The sequence below is a fragment of the Scyliorhinus canicula genome, chromosome 5 (genome assembly GCF_902713615.1).
Source record: "Scyliorhinus canicula chromosome 5, sScyCan1.1, whole genome shotgun sequence".
NCBI lineage: Eukaryota > Metazoa > Chordata > Chondrichthyes > Carcharhiniformes > Scyliorhinidae > Scyliorhinus > Scyliorhinus canicula.
This window is the reverse complement of record NC_052150.1, coordinates 72,049,029-72,070,201: the sequence shown is the minus strand read 5'-3', so window position 1 is coordinate 72,070,201 and position 21,173 is coordinate 72,049,029. Positions and strand designations below refer to the sequence as shown.

General features: G+C 44.9%; 1 protein-coding gene across 4 annotated transcripts in view; it reads right to left on the bottom strand.

The window, feature by feature from the left end:
- The window catches only part of adcy2a (adenylate cyclase 2a), an 840,666-nt gene that overhangs the window by 469,915 nt on the left and 349,578 nt on the right, over positions 1–21,173 (bottom strand). For 3 of the 4 annotated variants that reach the window (XM_038797200.1, XM_038797201.1, XM_038797204.1), the window contains exon 2: positions 15,778–16,304. In XM_038797200.1, the coding sequence (XP_038653128.1) occupies positions 15,778–15,975 (198 nt within the window). In that variant the 5' untranslated portion in view covers positions 15,976–16,304. Of the gene's footprint in view, positions 1–15,777; positions 16,305–16,617; positions 16,750–21,173 lie in introns of those variants that run through there. The other variant, XM_038797203.1, reaches the window with a different exon arrangement.

The following is a 21,173-nucleotide window of genomic DNA, read 5'->3' as shown; positions in this document are numbered from 1 at the left end:
AATTATTTCGGAATTTTTCAAAAAAATGGCCAGTGCCAGGAATGGAGGCCGCCAAACTGTTTTGCCAGCCAGTGCAGGTATTTTTAGGGCCTGTCCACCTCCGTTCCCCACCTTGACAGGGCCAGGAATTCTGCCATTACTGTTTCGCAGTAGCAAAGAAAAGAAAATTCCATAAACAATGGTTTAGTAGTCACTGAGGAGACTGGAAAGGAGAGATAAAACAAATGGTTTATTGCCAAAGTAGAGTATATACAAGTAACAGTCCCAGTCCCAGCCGGGACTACTCTGTGCTCAGCTCCTGCCTGGGCTCCACAAAGCTCATGGGGAGATTATTCAGATCGTCCCCTTGTGTCTCGTGGGGGTTATAACAAATGGGAACCAGGTCCAGTGATATTGAGGAACTTGGAAAATTCAGCAAAGTGAAATAAATAGTACTGGAGCAATTAACAGAACTGAATGACAAATCCCTTGGGCCCGACAACCTGTAACCTAGGGTTTTAAAAGGGAAAGCTGCAGTGATAGTGTTGCATTGGTTTCAGTATTCCACAACTCCTCAGATTCTAAAGAACTGCCTGAGAGGGTGGTGGGGCTGGCTCGATGGAAGTATTCACAAAGTAATTGGACTGCTATTTGAAAATAATTACTTGGTTACAGGGATCAGGCAAGTGAATGGGACCAGGTAGAATGCTCTTTCAGGGAGCCAGTGCACACTCGATGGGCTAAATGGCCTTTTCCTGCACAGTAGAGATTCTGTGATTTTGTAAACAGTTCCCAAGGAAGGTAGCAAATATAACGCCATTATTTAAATAAAGGAGAATCACAGAAAATAAGCCTGTTAGCCGAAAGCTACTTGTAGGAAAATGCTTAAATCTATTATTGGGAATATGGTGAGAGTGCACATTATACAGAGTCAACATGAATTTATGAAAGAGAAATCGCATTTGACTAATCTGTTAGAATTTTTTGAGGATGTAATTAGTAAGATGGATAAGAGGAACCAGTGGAGTTAGTAAATTTGAATTTACAAAAGGCTTTGAAAAGGTGCCACACAGGATGTTATTATATAAAACTTGGATTTACGGGATTCGAGGTAATACATTAGCACGGATTGAAAACTCATTAGTGGACATAAAACAGAGATTTGGAAATAAGCAGGACATTGGCAAGCTGAAATGAGTGTGACACTGTAACGATCAATATTTGGGCTACAACAATTTGCATCTTGATTAATGACTTATCGTTATATTATTCATAAAGAGCTAGGAACTAATTGTTGCAAAAACCTTACATCGAGGGTATCACATTTACTGCAACATTGCAGTGAGGTTCCAAGCAGCAATGTATCAGTCCACCAGCCACATGGCAAGCTGTAAGAAATACTCTGATGAAGAAGCTCCAACATTTTAACTCCCGGTGGTGGCCTTGAGCTTTTTGACGGTGCCACACTCATTTCAGCTTGCCAACCCCAAAACGTCCTGCTTATTTCCAAATATCTGTTTTATTTCCACTAACCAATTTTGAAACCATGCTAATATAAGTTTTATATAACATCCTGTGTGGCACCTTTTCAAAGCCTTTAGAAAATTCAAATTGGTTTTGGCCCTTTCTGCCAGGTTAATGGGCACTTTGCTAGTAAAAAGTGCAGAATAAGTGGAGGGAGTTAGTTTCTCCTGCAAAGTGGAATGTCGGCAAGCTACAAGACCCAGCAAAAGATGGCTCGAGGTGGAGGATTTGCCTGATGCAGCAACTGAAAGAATGGAGGAGTTGGGTGCATTGTCATCGCCTACCACACTGCCTGTGGAGCAGTTGTTGGATTTTATCAAGGGGGTGTTTTGAAATCATCGGAAAGCGATGCACGAGGACGGTCCAGGGCGAGGGGTTGAGCGAGCAATAGCCCCTCTTCGTGGTACTTTGGCATGGGTGGAGAAGCACCTGAGGCCACAAGGCGATCTGAGAGGTGGAAAGGGTGGTGTCAGATCACAGTGCCTAGATTGTGTCGTTGGAGGCTGAGGTGGTTGTTGTGCTATGTCACTTTGAGTAACATAAGCTGCTACTTGATGTAGGCTTTGCTGAAGGATGCTCCAGACTCAGATAAGTATTTATTGAGCGATTAACAATGTTCCTAAATGAGTTTGACACTCTGCTAATCTGACTCTAGTAACTCAGTCTACTCTGCTAACTATACACGCTTGCTCTAGACCAAGTGCTAGGGAGTGATGTTATTGTTAATCAACCCTGCCTTGCTCTCTAGGTTTCTGATGGTGGAAGAGGCAGAGTCTGTGTGCCTTGTCCTTTTTATAGTGGTCGTATAGTGCCCCCTTGTGGTAATGCCACCTCTGGGTGTCCTAATTACCCATTGGTTGTGTCCTGTTCTGATGACCCATTGGTTGCCTGTCTGCATATCATGACAGTGGTGATGTTGGGAGAGGCCTGCAAGGTGCTGTGGGCAAAGGTGGACGACCAGGAGAATTGGTCCGGGCGGCAGAATCTACAAATTGTTGGACTGCCGGAGGGGGTGGAGGAAACAAGTGCCATGGACTATGTATCGAGAATTTTGCAAAGCTGGTCGAGGAGAGGGTCTTCGATAAGGCCCCGGAGGTGGATCGTGCCCACCGGTCATTACAACAGAGGTCGAGATCTGGGGAGCCGCCATGGGCGGTGATCATCCAGATGCACAAGTTCCAGGGGAAGAAGAGGATTCTGAGGTTGGGGAAGTCGACGCAAGACTGTAGCTGGGAGGGGAATCAGATCCGGATTTACCAGGATATTGGGGCCCACCTGGCCAAATGGCTGGCGGGTTTTAACAAGATCAAGTTAACAAGTTCTTTTGTAGCAAGGTCCGGTTTGGGGTGTTGCACCCAGCCAAACTCTCCGTGACTTTCAAAGGCTAAGAACATTTTTTACAACGCTGGAAGAGAGGAATTACTTTATCAAGGAACATGGGTTGGAGGAGGGATAATGACGGGAACTTTTCTGATTTTTGGTTCAATATGTAAAAACAAATTTTGTAATTGTTATGTTGTTTTTTTGCACACATTGATCTTACTTTTGTTTTGGTCGATGAGGGATGGTTCCGAATATGGGAGGCTTTCTCCTGCTGGAACGAGGGGAAGAGGGAGTTCTGGTAGGGGCAGGGGGGCCTGGGTAGCGACTTTTTGAAGGATGCGAGTGGGAGAAGCAGAGTGGGGGGAGGAGAGGTTTGGGCAATTTGGGTGAGGTCCTTAGTGTAGATCTCCTGGTGGGAGATTATAGAACAGTACAGCACAGAACAGGCCCTTCGGCCCTCGATGTTGTACCGAGCAATGATCACCCTACTTAAACCCACGTAACCCGTATACCCGTAACCCAACAATCCCCCCATTAACCTTACACAACGGGCAATTTAGCATGGCCAATCCACCTAACCCGCACATCTTTGGACTGTGGGAGGAAACCGGAGCACCCGGAGGAAACCCACGCACACACGGGGAGGACGTGCAGACTCCACACAGACAGTGACCCAGCCGGGAATCGAACCTGGGACCCTGGAGCTGTGAAGCATTGATGCTAACCACCATGCTACCGTGAGGCCCCAAATGCCACGCTAGCAGTAGATGCTAGTAAATAAAAGCAGTGTGGGGGAGGGGCTGCGGTGGGTAGTCAGAGAAGTGGGGGGACGGTTAGGTAGTAGCGTGTGGGGGAGGGGAGCTTTGGAGTTAGGGGGAGAAAGGGATGGGGTTTGGGGGAAGTCGGGGGGGGCGGGTAATGTGCTGGTGACACAGGTGATTTTTTGGTTGGGTTCAGGACAATAAAGAGGGACGCTATTTTTAGTGGGCCCTAATTAGAGGGAGCTTGGTGGTTGGGTGATACCTGAGCTAGGTAGGGATGGATGTCCTTAATAAAGGAGGGGTTCAGAAACTCCTGGTGAGGATAGTGATGTGGAACGTGGGGGGGCTGAACAGTCTGGTTAAACGGTCCTGGTTGTTCACGCACTGAGGGCAGATGTGGTTTTCCTTCAGGAGACACACCTGTGGGTGAAGGGCCAGACGCAAAGAAGGGGATGGATGGGGCTGTCGTTCCACTCAGGGTTTGACTCCAAGTTGAGGGGGCCTGCAATCTTGTTCAGTAGAAGGGTGGTATTTGTAGTGGCTAGGGAGGTGCGGGACCCGGGACGGAGATTCTTGATGGTGAGTGTGGTCTTGGTCCAGCCCCTGGTTGTGTAAATGTCTATGTGCCCAAATGGGACAACGCGCACTTTGTCAAGAAGATGTTATTGCCCATCCCGGACTTGGATTCACAATGTACTGATAATGGGGGGCAATTTAAACTGCATGTTGGACCCCAGATGGATAGGTCAAGCCCCAAGTCAATGGGCAGTTTGGGTATGGTGAAGGTGCTGGGGTATTTATGGACCAAATTAGTGGGGAGAGGGGTGGACCCATGGTGCTTGGGGCATCTGAGAGAGAGGGAGTTTACACTCCCATATTGATGTTTTTTTGGTGGGGAAGCCAGTATTCTCAGGGATTGGGAGTGGATGACACAGCAATAGTGATTTCAGATAAAGTACCGAAACTACAATAGCGAATGGCAGTGCAGAGTGAGCAGATGGCTGTGAATGAAGAAAAGCTATCTGAGATGACTCAAAAGAAGCAAAATGTGCAAAACGTAAATTAAGCTCCAGTCCAAAGATGTGTGGGTTAGGTGGATTGGCCATGCTAAATTGCCCGTAGTGTAAGGTTAATGGGGGGATTGTTGGGTTACGGGTATACGGGTTACGTAGGTTAAGTAGGGTGATCATTGCTCGGCACAACATCGAGGGCTGAAGGGCCTGTTCTGTGCTGTACTGTTCTATGTTCTATGTTCTAAGCTGTTCTGCACGAAAATATTTGCATCAAAATTGAACTGGAGGTGCAAGATTCACGCTGCGTCCATACCTCTGAAAATGCACAATTAACTAAAGTCTTTAATGAACCAAATTGTTCAAGTTCAGAGATGACACAAAGATACCAGGAGATAATGATCTTTAATTCCACATCTGACAAATCAAACTGACAATTAAGCAAACTGAACCAGATGTGTCGCCTGGCAAAACAGCAGAAAAGGCACACAAACAAGTTGGAACCCTGAAAGACTCCTTGAAGAATCAATGTATAGCCATGGAAAAACATGAGAAGCTAAAAAGGACATTGAACAATTCTTCATAAAAAGCTGCGTAAGGAACCACCTGTAGCAACAAAATTATGAGCTGAAGCCCAGAGTAAGTTGGCACAAGAGCGACATGAAAATAAACAGTTCAAAGAACAGTTGATTGTCCTTCAAGAACAAATACAAAAGGAATGCTTAACCATAGAGCAACATGAAGAAATGAAGACCATCTTGAACTCCAGAATGGAAGCACAGCAGAAGAAACTCAAGGAGAGACTCTACTAAAGCTCCAGATGAAGGAAGCAAGTTTCACAAAGAAAAGGAAAACCTTTTGAAAGACCTTCATTTTTTACCTGGCCAACAGTGAGATGAAAATGAAGACGAAGGCCAAAGTTCTGTTGCAGAGAAAGAAAAGACAGAAATGAAAACCAAAAATATAAATCCAGCACTTAAGCGGAAGGAACCAGAAGATACAGCTGAGCTGACCAAAAAGATTAATAGCAAATTGGTTTAAAAATATAACAGCAGAAAACTTTTGCGGAACATGTGACACAAGTGGAAATAAAGGTTCCATTTGTGAAACATCCAGTAAGAACATGGCGGACACAGCGGAAAAAGAACATTTGAGTCCATTCTACGAATGAATGGAGTGCACACTCCCTTGGAAGAGGCAACAAATCCACAGTGTCCATAAAAAGCAAACAAGTTGTTAACAAAGAGAAACAGAATTTGACGGAGTGCAAAAAGTGAATCAAGTGGAGATAACTAAGTACCAGAAACAGAGTACAACTACCGTTCCTCCAAACATGATAGACTGAGATGTGGGAGAGCTGTCAAGCCCCAAGACCATTTGAATTTATGAAGTCAGAGGCTTGAGGTGGGGGAGACGGGACAGCAAGTGAAGGTTGTACTGCAGATAGCTATACTCCATTGGAAGGGAAGAAAGTTTTATCTTGAGAAGAAAGGAGGATGTTGTATTATTTACCTGCATATCACTGTAATGAAAGGGTGCTTCACAGAACAAGGGTTAAAGTGGGACTGGAGAATAGCACCATCACAATGGCACGAATAGCACCATATCATGATGTATAGAGTTACATGATAAGATACTTGTAGAACATTCTATAAGCATGGGAGAAGCAAAACCATTCATGATAATATCTAGAACGTGTACAAAGTTAGAGACTAATAATAAATGGTAAATGTTTAAACATACAAGTGTCAAGATCTCATCATCCGGACACCACAAAGAACCAATAATGAACATGGTGTTCAGTGGTGACATCATAATAAAACATAAGAGGCATTAGGTGGCAAAGTAAGTGGTAAGGACCTAAAGAAGCTGTAGAGGAATGTAAACAGGATGGGCGAGAACATGGCATATTGAATACAATGTGGCAAAATATAAAGTGATTCACTTTATCAGGAGAAACAAAAAAACAGAAGGAAGAATTTTCCCGGAATGTGGCTAAGGCCTATGTCGGGTGGGAAAAGCAGTGTTGAAGCCAGCAACAGCAATGGCGGCCTTATCTTCCAGCTAGTGCTGGACATAGGAAAAATCACCTTACTGAGTATTTCTCATGACGTAATGCCAGCAGGGCTGCCTCTGTTTGCGGTGGGTGAAAAGTGACAACCCTGAGCAATGCACTCATCTGATCTCCGCTGGGAGGTCTCCGTGCCAGGTTCATGCCTTGCGAGACCAGTCATGATTCACACCATTCTGCCCATTCTCACCAACAACAAATGATGTCTCAATGTCGGGAAACACGCTGTAATCCCTTTACAGTTGGGGCAGCACGGTAGCATTGTGGATAGCACAATCGCTTCACAGCTCCAGGGTCCCAGGTTCGATTCCGGCTTGGGTTCACTGTCTGTGTGGAGTCTGCACATCCTCCCCGTGTGTGCGTGGGTTTCCTCCGGGTGCTCCGGTTTCCTCCCACAGTCCAAAGATGTGCAGGTTAGGTGGATTGGCCATGATAAATTGCCCTTAGTGTCCAAAGTTGCCCTTAGTGTTGGGCGGAGTTACTGGGTTATGGAGATAGGGTGGAGGTGTTAACCTTGGGTAGGGTGCTCTTTCCAGGAGCCGGTGCAGACTCGATGGGCCGAATGGCCTCCTTCTGCACTGTAAATTCTATGTAAAAACTGACGAAGGATTGGATTGGATTGAATTTGTTTATTGTCACGTGTACCGAGGTAAAGTGAAAAGTATTTTTCTGCAAGCAGCTCAACAGATCATTCAGTACATGGAAGAAAAGGGAATTAAACAAAATTCAAAAAAATACATGAGAATACATAATAGGGCAACACAATATATACAATGTAACTACATAAGCATTGGCATCGGTTGAAGCATACAGGGTGTAGTGTTAATGAGGTCAGTCAATAAGAGAGTAAGGGGAGAATTGGGTAAAGCCTTTACGTCAGTGTGAAATGTGATTTGGGAGTTCTCGTGAGATTTTCCACTTCCGTTTCCGAACCTGCCTGACATAAACAGGAGCAGAAAACCCTGGCCAGAATATATTGGGAAATGTTTGCATTCAGCGGGATCTGGGGGCGGAATTCTCCGATGCCCCGCTGGGTCGGAGAATCGGCGAATGGCGGCGTGAATCCTGGCCCGCCGCTTCGACGCCGGCTGCCGAATTCTCCAGCGCCGGTTTTCAGGCGGGGGCGGGGATCACGCCGCACCGGTCAGGGGCCATTGGCAGCGCCCCCCCCCCCCCCCGGGCAATTCTCTGGGTCCTGAATGGCCAAGCGGCCGTTTTCGGCCTGTCCCACCGACGTGAAATAAACATGGTCCATCCCGGCGGGACCTGGCATGGAGGGCGGCTAGCGCAGTTTTCTGGGTGGATGTGCAAACTCCACAGGGACAGTGACACGGGGCCGGGATCGAATCTGAATCAGTAGTGCTAACCACTAAGTTACCGTGCCGCCCAGCAAGAAATTACTGAAGCAAAAGGAATGTTAGCTTTCCATTACAAAGGGATTGAACTGTAAGGGTGACTTTAATTATACAAGGCAATGGTGAACTCAAACGTGGAGTGCTGTGTGCAGTTTTGATCTTCTTATCTTGAGGAAGGAATTACCTTAGAGGGAGTGCAATCATGATTCACTGGACTAGTTTCTATGGTGAAGGGATTGTCCTATAAAAAGAGATTGAGTAGACTTGTCCTATCTCCCCTGGAGTTTGAAAATATGAGAGGTGATCTAATTGAAACATAAAGGACTTGACTGGGTCAATACTATGAAAAATTTCCCCGGCTAGCAAATCTAGAACACAGTGTCACAGTCTGGAATTGACCGTTCAGAACAGAGTTGAGAAAATTATTCACTGAAAGGGTTGTGATTATTTAGAATTCTCTATCTCAGCACTGTGGATGCTCAGTTATTTAGTATATTCAAGACAGAGTTTGATAGATTTTTGGGCAGTAAGTGAATTAGGGGACACTTCAATATTACGGGAAAGGGTCAAGGTAAAAGTGTGATCTTATCAACTGGCAGAGGAGGCTCAAAGGGCAAAATTAGCCAACTCCTGCTATTTCTTATGTTCTTATTTGTAGGAAGTTTATATAACAAGCTAGCAAAATGCAACACTCTGCCATTAGGAATGTCATTGCACACTACACTCAGGAGAGGGGGATTTTCCATACCTCCCTGCAGCACGTTTTTTGGCTGCAGGGTGCAGCCTGCCATTGGCTGGTGGCGGGATCTTCCGGCCCCACCATGGGTCCACCATCAGCGGGACCAGAAAATCCCACTGGCCAGAAGGGCCCGAAAATTCCCCCCCAATGTTTTTGGAATGGAAAAATGGATATCAGACACTAAACAAAGAGAAATATGACTGAGCCTTTGGCTTCGTGGCCACAATGCCTCCCCGGACAGGTGCCGGAATGTGGCGACTAGGGGCTTTTCACAGTAACTTCATTGAAGCCTACTCGTGACAATAAGCGATTTTCATTTCATTTCAATGTGCAGGGTTCGAATGCCACTTTAGACACTCATGGTGAAAATGACTGGAACTCCAGCTTTGAATTCTGGGATGACATCCAATGATTAACACAAATCTAATGGTTGTGAATAGTTCTGCTTCATTGTACAAGTTGTGAGAGCCCATGAATGTAAAACTAACCACCATATTGATTGGTACGAAGATCATTATGGTCATGGAAGGAGCATTCACATTACCGCTGTTTTGTAGCCTTCTGCCAGCATACAACAATAATAATAATAACAAGGGTAATGTACTATGAGACCAGTCAACAGTTAAGACCTACAGTTTAAAATCAGACTTACTCAATAAATTTTCATAATCTATTTTCTTGAGCTCAAGTTAAATACTGCTGTCTGTGTCTCTCTGTTTAATTTCTTTAGGGAAAGATTCCTCTATGTATTGTGTTATGAAATGAGTTTATGATTTTCTTACACATAGCTCAAAAAGGGAAATTGAACTTCTCTTTTTATTCCTTTGTATTATTCTTTAATTCTTTTTGAGTTTGTGTGGTTTCATTTTCCTTCCATGGATTTTTGGCCCAAATCATCTGGTCAGTGTTGATGCTGATTCATTGGCGCTGCGCAAAGATTTCTGTGGCACAACACTTTTGCCAGGACTTTCGATCCTGACTGAAGCATTGGTGAGTCAGTGCAGACATCCACCAGGAAGACCATCCAGCACAAGAAAAGACGGACAAAGAGAGGACACACCCTTTTTTTTAGGGCAGTAGCTACCATATTCAGGTTTTTAAAAAAGTTCTCAGGTCATTCAGTAAATGAGTGGGTTAGTGAATAGATGAATGGATGAGTGGGTGAATGGATGAGTGGGTGAATGGATGAGTGGGTGAATGGATGAGTGGGTGAATGGATGAGTGGGTGAATGGATGAGTGGGTGAATGGATGAGTGGGTGAATGGATGAGTGGGTGAATGGATGAGTGGGTGAATGGATGAGTGGGTGAATGGATGAGTGGGTGAATGGATGAGTGGGTGAATGGATGAGTGGGTGAATGGATGAGTGGGTGAATGGATGAGTGGGTGAATGGATGAGTGGGTGAATGGATGAGTGGGTGATGGATGAGTGGGTGATGGATGAGTGGGTGATGGATGAGTGGGTGATGGATGAGTGGGTGATGGATGAGTGGGTGATGGATGAGTGGGTGAATGGATGAGTGGGTGATGGATGAGTGGGTGAATGGATGAATAGGTGAATGGATGAGAGGGTGAATGGATGAGAGGGTGAATGGATGAATAGGTGAATGGATGAGAGGGTGAATGGATGAGTGGGTGATGGATGAGTGGGTGATGGATGAGTGGGTGATGGATGAGTGGGTGATGGATGAGTGGGTGAATGGATGAGTGGGTGAATGGATGAGTGGGTGAATGGATGAGTGGGTGATGGATGAGTGGGTGAATGGATGAGTGGGTGATGGATGAGTGGGTGAATGGATGAATAGGTGAATGGATGAATAGGTGAATGGATGAGAGGGTGAATGGATGAGAGTGTGAATGGATGAGAGGCTGAATGGATGAGAGGGTGAATGAATGAGAGGGTGAATGAATGAGAGGGTGAATGGATGAATGGATGAGAGGGTGAATGGATGAGAGGGTGACTGGATGAGAGGGTGAATGGATGAGAGGGTGAATGGATGAGAGGGTGAATGGATGAGAGGGTGAATGGATGAGAGGGTGAATGGATGAGAGGGTGAATGGATGAGAGGGTGAATGTATGAATGGGTGAATGGATGAGAGGGTGAATGGATGAGAGGGTGAATGGATGAGAGGGTGAATGGATGAGTGGGTGAATAGATGAATGGGTGAATAGATGAATGGGTGAATAGATGATTGGGTGAATAGATGAATGGGTGAATAGATGAGTAGGTGAATGGATGAATGGGTGAATGGATGAATAGGTGAATGGATGAGTGGGTGATGGATGAGTGGGTGAATGGATGAGTGGGTGAATGGATGCGTGGGTGAATGGATGCGTGGGTGAATGGATGCGTGGGTGAATGGATGAGAAGGTAAATGGATGAGAGGGCGAATGGATGAGAAGGTGAAATGATGAGCGAGTGAATGGATGAGAGGGTGAATGGATGAGTGGGTTAATGGATGAGAGGCTGAAAGGTTGAGAGGACAAGTGGGTGAATGGCTGAGTTGGTGAGTGGATGAGTGAGTGAATAGATGAGAGGGTGCAAGGATGAGTGGGTGAATGAATGAGTTGCTGAATGAATGGGCTGAATTCTACATGCCTTCTCGCCCCAAGGTGGGAATATTTTCTACGGGGTACATCTGGAATAGGGTGGGAGCCCATCCCATCACTTTCCTGCCCACATCCCAGTCCACCCCATAATACAGGGGGTCAGGCAGGCACCTATATCTGCACCTCGCCCACCACATTTAAATGTATGATTAGTCAATTAGACTTGTAATCAAGCCAATTGACCTTGATAATACATTCTCAAGGTCACAAAACATTTGGTGTGAGCAGCAAACTGGGACTAGTAAGCCTGATTTTTATTTTTACTTAAATATTTAAAAGGGCAGGAAGGTGGGGTTTGTTCTTCAAGGGCTGCTCCTTGCCGGTTACAGGATACCAACCCCCTAGCCTTCCTTCTTATCCTTAAATCCACCGCCTTGTCATCCATCTAACCTACCCAAAGCCTCCTGGCTCAAGACACTGGTCGTATCTGCTCCAGGGATTCATGGGCCTTTATCTTCTTCGACAGCGGATACTGACACCTTCTTGGCACTGCTGGGACTGATAGAGCTGCTGGTCCATCCAATCCATATGGCCAGCAGCTCCCAGGAACAGGACCTCTGCCTCTCATTAGTAACCCCCAAGGCACTTTATGGTTGTGGGAAGGGTTGGCATGGTGTATGCTGGCTCCACACCAATGTTACTTATGGAGAGGGCACGCTGTCTGCACCCTCTATATTATTCAGCCGATGAGTGGATAGTCAGATCAGGGGGTTAGTAGGGTGATCAGGTGGAGGGTAATTGGGTAATCAGGGGGTTGATTAGAGGGTGTTAGTTGCTGTGCTTGGTTCAGTTACATTGGCTAATCTCGGAGTTAGGCCAGATGTTAATCAAAGTAACATTTCCAGGATGAGTCTGCAGGTAGGCCCTACATTTCTGGTCCAGGCCTCTGAGCTCAGTGTTGAGACATTCACATCGTGCCCCAGGATGTAAATATAAGCCCATTGGAAGTTGAAACTTCCCAGGCAATTTCTGTGAATGTGTGCCAGGACTTTTTCAGGGTCTTAAAACACAGCTTCCAACTTACATTCAATCTCAAACACTCCGGATACTGGAAGCTTTGGGGCTTTATTTCAGTTTCATAGAACATAGAACAGTACAACACAGTACAGGCCCTTCAGCCCACGATGTCATGCCGACCGTTTATCCTAATCTAAGATCAACCTAACCTACACTCCTTCAATTGACTGCTGTCCATGTGCCTGTCTAAGGGTCGCTTAAATGTCCCTAATGACTCTGACTCCACCACGTCTGCTGGCAGTGCATTCCACACACCCACCACTCTATGTGTAAAGAACCTACCTCTGATATCTCCCCTATACCTTCCTCCAATCACCTTAAAATTATGTCCCGTCGTGACAGCCATTTCCACCCTGGGGAAAAGTCTCTGGCTATCCACTCTATCCATACCTCTCATCACCTTGTACACCTCTATCAAGTCACCGCTCTGCCTGCTTCGCTCCAGTGAAGTTTCTTACTCATATTTGTTTCTTCAGAGCCTTTGTTTTTATGCTCAATAATATAATTTGACCTCTTGTTTTCATTTCTCTGACTTATATTTTCACTGTACTTATTTGCCTTTTAGTATTTCATATTTTGTTTATTTGTATATCTTCATATTAGAATCCCTACATTGCAGAAGGAGGCTATTTGAGTCTGCACAATCCTCTGAAAGAGCACCCTACCTAGGCCCACTCCCCCACTGAATCCTTGTACCTCCATAACACCACCCAACCTTTGGACACAAAGGGACAATTTAATATGGCCAATCCACCTAACCTGCACGTCTTTGAACAGTGGGAGGAAACCGGAGCACCCGGAGGAAATCCACACAGGCATGGTGAGAAAGTGCACACTTGACAGACATTCATCAAAGGTTAGAATTGAACCTGGGTCCCCAGCATCGTGAGGCAACAGTGCTAACAACTGCGTCACCTGGCCGCCCACATTGTTAAGTATTGTTAAGTACTGGGAGGCTTTGAAGACTGATAAACATTGACTTCAAAACAGCATTTACATTACATCACATACGTGACTTTGTATGCAGAGGGATGTAGTAAATATTGGAGTGAGCTTCAGTGCAGTCAGTATAACCTGACTGCATATATAATATCTACTTACTCAGATTGTTCACCAACAAAATAAGTCAAACTCGAGTGAATAATGATCCACCTTAATAACATGTAAGAAATTGTAAGAAATAATGTGATCTTTAGGTTTTAGAACTGGGCCAATAGCCTACCACTCCACTGTACCAGCACCTTGAAGGGATGTATCACAGTCTGTAGCACACATTGGGTGGAAACTACTTTTGATTTTGAAGCTCAGCATAAAGATTTGTGTACTACATTTATGCCACTGTGAACACAAATGAGGTGTAGAATTCTTAGTAAAACAAAGATATTAAAGAGCTAAGAATAGACCCTGTGGATCGTAGCATGCACAATTAATAAATATTTAATTATTATTGTATTTCTCAGTCTTGATCTAGTCCAGTCTCAGTTGGTTGTGCAGTTTTTGTGCATGAGAGCCCTGAAAATGTATTGTGTTTGTTTAGACTCAATGGACCTGCATGGTTTATATTATAAAACCACTTCTTGATGCTTGGTGCTTTGAAAGTTGCTCCATGTACATTCAAAAATAGGTTTCTTGAGTACATTTCAGATTACATAACACATTGCAGTGATAGCAACATAAACTAAGTGGAGTTCATTGGCTGTGAAGTGCTCAAAGATGTCCTGCTTGAAGGTGGTTATGATGATTTTTTTTTAATCAGTGGCAACAGAAATAAAAGGTCTGCATGTTTAAGTTTGTATTTGAATGGTTGTTTAATTGCTCCTTTCCATTTCTGGCCATGGGCCTTCCACTAGATCACTATAACATGTATCAAATCAATGTGCTGCTGAAGAAGGCATTTATGAATCTGGAGATTTTGATTTTTAATTTCCGGTTTCCTCCCACAGTCCAAAGATGTGCGGGTTAGGTGGATTGGCCATGCTACATTGCCCGTAGTGTCCTAATAAGTAAGGTTAAGGGGGGGGTTGTTGGGTTACGGGTATAGGGTGGATACGTGGGTTTGAGTAGGGTGATCATTGCTCGGCACAACATCGAGGGCCGAAGGGCCTGTTCTGTGCTGTACTGTTCTATGTTTTGTGGACAACACTCTTTTGTGAAAATTATACATTTTCAGGTCTCCTGTTTCACCACGAACATATTATTCCTCTGCTTTTTAAAAATAAAAAAACGTGCAATGATTTAGCACAATCATGCATGTTCTTCAAACTATGAACTGTGCAGAGTGACTATATTTTGCAAAGATGCATTTCCAGCAGGATAGTGTCAGTGCTACTTGCCACAGAAAACTTCCATGCATTATAATGTCCTTGCCCCCTCCACTGGAGATTAATGCAAATCCACATTGTTCCCTGTCGTGAGAGTATTAGGTCAACACACAGATAACAATTATTTCTAGAATTGTTAGGAATAAATACAATTCTGCCCAACAGTTGGATTAAGATTCGAAAAGGAATAGGCCACCTTTCTGCAGAGATTATTGTCTTAGTTGATGTTTTTGAACAGTTAATAATCAGGAATATGTTTCGTTCACCAAAGTTTAGTCACAATAATCTTCTGAGGCAGACTGTTTACTCTGCATGTCCTTTGAAGGCAATAATACATTGTGTTTTGAACAAATCAACATTTTCTTTGCTCTTCTGTACTTGGGTAGTATTTTCAGGCAATCCGATTTTTAAATTTCTCCCATTATAGTACTTTTCTAATTAACAGAACAGAACTCTAAACAGTCTTAGGGTGTCAATGTAAGAATGTTAGAATGTAAGAAGAGTCTACGGACATGGGCGTAGCAATCTTTTTACACAAGCACTGGCATTCCAAAGGTGCACAATAATGCCTTCAATCAGCGTTCTAGATAAATTATATTTAGAAAAACATGGAATTTTTACTTGTTCTATTTACTATCAAGTGTTAACATTTTGTTTTTTCCTTTCTACATGATACAAAAGTTGTAAGAACTTTGGAACTCATTACATGCTGGGATGTTGCATGTACAGAAGTGCTTACACACTTTTCTACATGCATTCTGACTGGCTTTGGGTCAGCTAAATAATTGTTAAGTGACCCACACAGTTTGACTGTACATTGTAATCCAAGCTATTGATAATTTTCACTGCCGGACAACTGCATGCAATGATTCTCGTTGATAATTATTGAAAAATCGTAACCCTGAGAAAAATGTGTGCAAATGATTAAAATATACAATTTAAACACAAAAAAGATATATATATATAAAACACATGAGTACAATCATTCTTTATCAAATATCAAAATAATAGAAGTTGATCTATTTTACAAATAATTTCAGATAATGTTGAAACAAAAAGGATCTTACCAGCCCTGACGCAAAGAAGACAGCCAGTAGTGACAAACAGGCTCCCATCACAATCAGAAGCAAGAAAACAATCAAAGGATGTTGCTGGCTCATGCAGTAATAAGACTCATACAGCCAGTCGGTTGAATTTTGTTTGACAGGGACATCATCAGTTCTATTAAGCAAATATCTTCTTCTCCTCATTGTGTCTTGCCACATAGAAATACGCAATTATGCTTTCCAACTCTCAATTAACTGGTACACAGTCAGCAAGGTGCAGCCGAGGGAGCACACTTAAACTGTATCGCTGAAGCAACATGTTGAGCTGTGATGAAATAAAAGCAGACTGCAAGCTAGACCGGTGTGCAGAGCAGAGGGTGCACTCATCTCAATCAAAGCGCATCATCCTAAAGAACTATTTCCCCTCTAATAATTGATGTCAAACATCAATAGCAAGTGGCTTTCAATGGATGGAAGGCTTCATGAAAAACATTTAGTTTCTATTTTCTTTTGTGATTAATCCCTCATTTGTCTGCAAAAATTACAACCTAGAAAAAAAGGATATCTACAATTAGTTAACTGATTACTGCATCACATGTAGCTACATGCAAGGAGAAAATAATTAGATCATGAACTTAATGGACCTTGGAAAGATTTTTTCCAAGCCAGTAGAATAATTAAAATGTAATCCTATAAAATGAATGGCAGTTCTGTGTTTTCCCTCCAGTATTTTCAGAATTTGTCAAAATAATCTGAAGCAACACGAATATACATAATACATCACACACAAAAACTTATGTCATGCAGGTTGCATGTTTATAATAAAGGAACCATATGACATCTGCACCGGAGAAATATTACTTATAACCGGGGATTGTGTGTCATTTCCACAGCTGTTGTGAGAAGCTGAGTAAATAGCAACTCGTCCATCAATAACACAGCTTGTCGTGCTTTCAAATACTCTATCCTCTGCTACTGGGGGAATACAACTTTGCACATTAACAGGATACGTGAATTGGGGATCTAAAAGAGAAGACACCAGCTGCACCATTTGGGATGAGTAATCTGTCAAATTTCACTTAATTACATTTATTGCATTTATTACAGGGCAGTTTAAGTGCTTTGTTTTAAATGGTTCAAATAGATTACTTTATGGTTTGATCATGTTGATTCACGTGTTTGTGTTTCATGGAAATTTACAAGACAGTTTGATCGAAAGGCGGTTCCGTTATATTCACTTTTAAGAATTCTACCAGCCTGTCATATAAAACTCACAGTTGTGCATGTGATGAAAAAATCAAGGAGATCCAATGGTATTAAAGAGTCAGGAAGATCTGATCTAGAAAATATGCTTTATTTTTGCATTCAATATTGCATCATTGATGACCTTGCATTTACTCTCTTGCATTACTCCATTTACCGCTCTTTTTCTGTTGTCAGTGAATCAGATGGGTGTGGAATACTGGGAGATGTCAGTTGCCATCTCAGCCCCTCACTTGTAGTAGCCATTCTTCAATCCAAATAGGTATTTATCATGCACATTCACTGCCAAATGAAATGTGTCTTTTTTCCTTCTCACCGAATCCACACAGCTGGAATCACTGGGTGGTGATTAAGAGGAGAAGAGTAGATGATTTTCCTACTTCAGGCTGTTTGCATGGTTGAAGGATAGGTCGACCCAACGGCTATGACTTGTATCTAAAAATTAAGGAAGAAACAGGCTCTTGGTCGCCACTATTGGGCTTTATGGAAGTTGCCTTAAAATTGTTCAAGGGAGGGGCGGGGGGCAAGAGGTGAGGATGTGGCTTTTAAGAAGATCAATCACTTTCTGACAAAACCTGTATCTGCCATTGGGACTTTCACAAACCAGCTGCATGGTTCAAAGGTAAGCCTCAACAGAACGTTAGGTGGGGTTACTGGCTTACGGGGATAGGGTGGAGGTGTGGGTTTAGGTAGCGTGCTCTTTCCAAGGACCGGTGCAGACTCGATGGGCAGAATGGTCTCCTTCTGCACTGCAAATTCTATGATTCTATGATCTCTTTAAGTGCCCTGGCGGGTCATGGAATGATCAAACTATTGCAAAACACTGGAAATACTCATTAGTCTTATCACCGCACTGATTTCTGTTTGGGTCTAAAACTGCTGGAATGTGCCTGAAAGCCTTAAGGAGACACAGATGGCAGAGGCCTGGTATTTTAGGTCACTGTTCTTTTTTGCTGTGCAACGCTGATATCCTAAGTATGATGAAGACAAAATTTAACCCTTTCTTGCTTCACATGAGACAGTATATTTCTCCTAAATTGGTTTCTCTGGTGCTACTCGATATTTAGCTGCATGAAACCTCTGCCCAGTAACAATTTTTGGGTGACTTGCACCAGAACCATGCTGCACTGAGAACAAAATCTCAGTAGCATGGCTTACTGAAAGATCCAGGTATAGCTTGAGTACACGTACAAGTGAACTACTTGGACACAACCAGGAAGGAAACAGGTTGCAGCAACCATAAAGAAGCAGGCATAATGGAAGTGTTTCATCAAAAATAGAAGAGTTTGAATTTCAGTATTTATGGAATCAGGGGGCGGGATTCTCTGGGAGACAAATGTTCCCCTGCCAGAGAATTGCTACTGAGGAGCCCAAATCACGTAGCAATTCAATACCCTCACCATGCAAATCTATGCACGGCGAGGAGAACGAGGGATTCCCGAAACCCACAACCCAGTGTCCACCTTTCTAGCAACTATGGGGATGACCCGACCCCCCTCAGGACTTCCTAAATAGGGAGATCCCTCAAACAGACCCCCTATATAGAGACCCCCGTCAGAGATGTGCTAATTAAAGAAACCCCCCACAAAGACTCCCTAATTAGGAGGACCCCCTAAAATAGAAGATCTCCCAGGGGTCCCCTAACTAAAGAAACCCCCACAGAGGCCTCCAAAATAGGGATACCCCCCCACAGAGACCCCTAATTAAAGGAACCCCCCACAGAGACCCCTGAAATAGGGAGACCCATAAGAAAACCCCTAACTAAAGAAACCCCCCATATATCCCATATACCCCTAATAAATGGACCCCACAGGGACCCCCCCACCCCAGAAAACCCCTAGCTAAAGAGACCCCCAACAGACATCCTCGAGAGCAGTCCAGACAAGGGTAATGAAAAATATTACAATTGTAGCATTCACCCAGAAACGTTATGGGCGGGATTCTCCAACCCCTGGCCGGGTCGGAGAATCGGCGGGGGGGGGGGGGGGGGGCGGCATCAATCCTGCCGAATTCTCCGGGCCGGTTTTCGGGCGGGGGCGGGGATTGCGCCGTGCCGGTCAGGGGCCTTTGGCAGCGGGCCCCCGTCAATTCTCCGGGCCTTGATGGGTCGAGCGGCACCCATTTTCAGCCAGTCCCGCCGCATGGATTAGACATGGTCCATACCGGCGCGACCTGGCTTGGATGGTGGCTGGTTGAGCCCTCGGGGCGGGGGCAGGGGGGATCCGGCTCCGAGGGGGGCCCCCACGGTGGCCAGGCCCGCAATCGGGGCCCACCGATCTGCGGGCAGGCCTGTGCCGTGGGGGCACTCTTTCCCTCCGCGCCAGCCTGTGTAAGGCTCTGCCATGGCCGATGCGGAGAAGAAATCCCCTGCGTATGCGCAGGACCGCCAGCGTGTTCTGCACATGCACCAGAACACGCTGGCGGTCCTGCGCATGCGCCAACTCGCGCCGGCCGGGGGAGGCCCTTTGGTGCCGGTTGGCTTGGCACCAACCCTTCCAGCGCCAGCCTAGGCCCCGGAAGTGCGTAGGATTCCGCATTTCCGGGCGGCCAGACGCCGGAGTGGTTCACGCGTTCTTTGGGACCGGTACGGGCCACCTCGCCAATTCTGGGAGAATCCCAGCCTATGTGTCCATTCCTGGTAATAAAACAGCTGTCACCTGTGTTTAAACCCCTCAGATCCTTTAGATGCAAGCAATTCATTAATTTCTCTGTAATTGACAGCTTGCACAAAACAGCTGTGAGCCTTGCTTCATTCATCTTCTTCATGAATGAGTAAAGTCTAAGTGCTGTAACCATAATGTTTACAAACATCAATCACATCAAAGAGAATTATGTGCTGTCAATTTCCAGCTCAGCACTTCAAAATCACTCAAGTGTGAAGCGGCATGATTGGATTACAAATAATCCTCTTTGATGTGGTTGATGTTTGTAAATATTGTCAAACTATCAATCACAGCCCACTTCAAGAAATTAAACTTCTCTTTAGCTTCCACAGGGTTTTTTTTTTCTGGAGGGGGGGGTCTGTGGGGAGAGCCTTTCGTTGGGGCCTATGGAGAGTGTCCCTTTAGTTAGGGGATCCCTTTGGGGGGGTCTCCCGATTTAGGGGGTCTCTGGGGATGTTCTTTTAGGTCGGGCATCCCTGGGACGCTGCCATTTTAGGGGTTCTGTGTGCGGGGTCTCGCTATTCAGGGGCCTTTGCGGGGTGAGTGGTGGTGGGTGCCTGGTAGGAGAAGTATGGGCAGGTTGTGCTATTGGGGGGGGGGTAGCCCTCGGCTGGACTTTGGGGGCAACCCCCTTATGGAGTACCCCCTTGGCCCACTGAGATGGCCACCATATCAGGTTCACATTTTGTGACACCTGTAGTAATCCCCACCCACGTGATTCCTGGCCCAGGGGACCGGAGAATCACGGGGGGGGGGGGGGGTAGAATCGGATACTGGGCCTGCTAAGTAGATACAAATGGCCCATTAGGATCCATATGCTTCCATTACCATCCTCCCGCTGGCATGTGGGCACGAACATCGATCCCGCCACCGTGGGAGCCAAAGCATAGTGGTCAGTTCGGTGCCCTGTGTGAAACTTGATTTCGGCCGGACGCCGTTTCTCTACCTGATTGCGCTCCATGTTGCCAGCACTGCAGGGCAGAGAATCAGCGCAGGGTATTTATTTTATTTTCTGATAAACAGTGACAAGTTTCAAAATTCATTCATTTCAGTAATGTGAATATCTCTGGACATCATATTTATTTGTAGGAGTGTATTTGTGCTAAAAAAATCAAGGCTGCGATTTCAGAAACATCCCAAGCAAGAACCTCAATTGGACAGAAGTGGTGAAAGGGCAGCACTTTGGTACCAAGCAGTAAGTATATTGAAAATAAATAGGGGTATGAAAAGTGAGAGCACAGGGATGGCAGTAGAATTTCATAGAATCCCTACAGTGCAGAAGGAGGCCATTCAGCCTATCGAGTCTGCATAGACCCTCTGAAGGAGCACCCTGCCTAAGCCCACTCCCCGCCCTATCTCTGTAACCCCACCTAACCTGCATATCTTTGAACACTAATGGAGTTTTAGCATGACCAATCCACCTAACCTGCACGCCTTTGGACTGTGGGTGGAAGCCAGGGCACTCGGAGGAAACTCATACAGACACAGGGA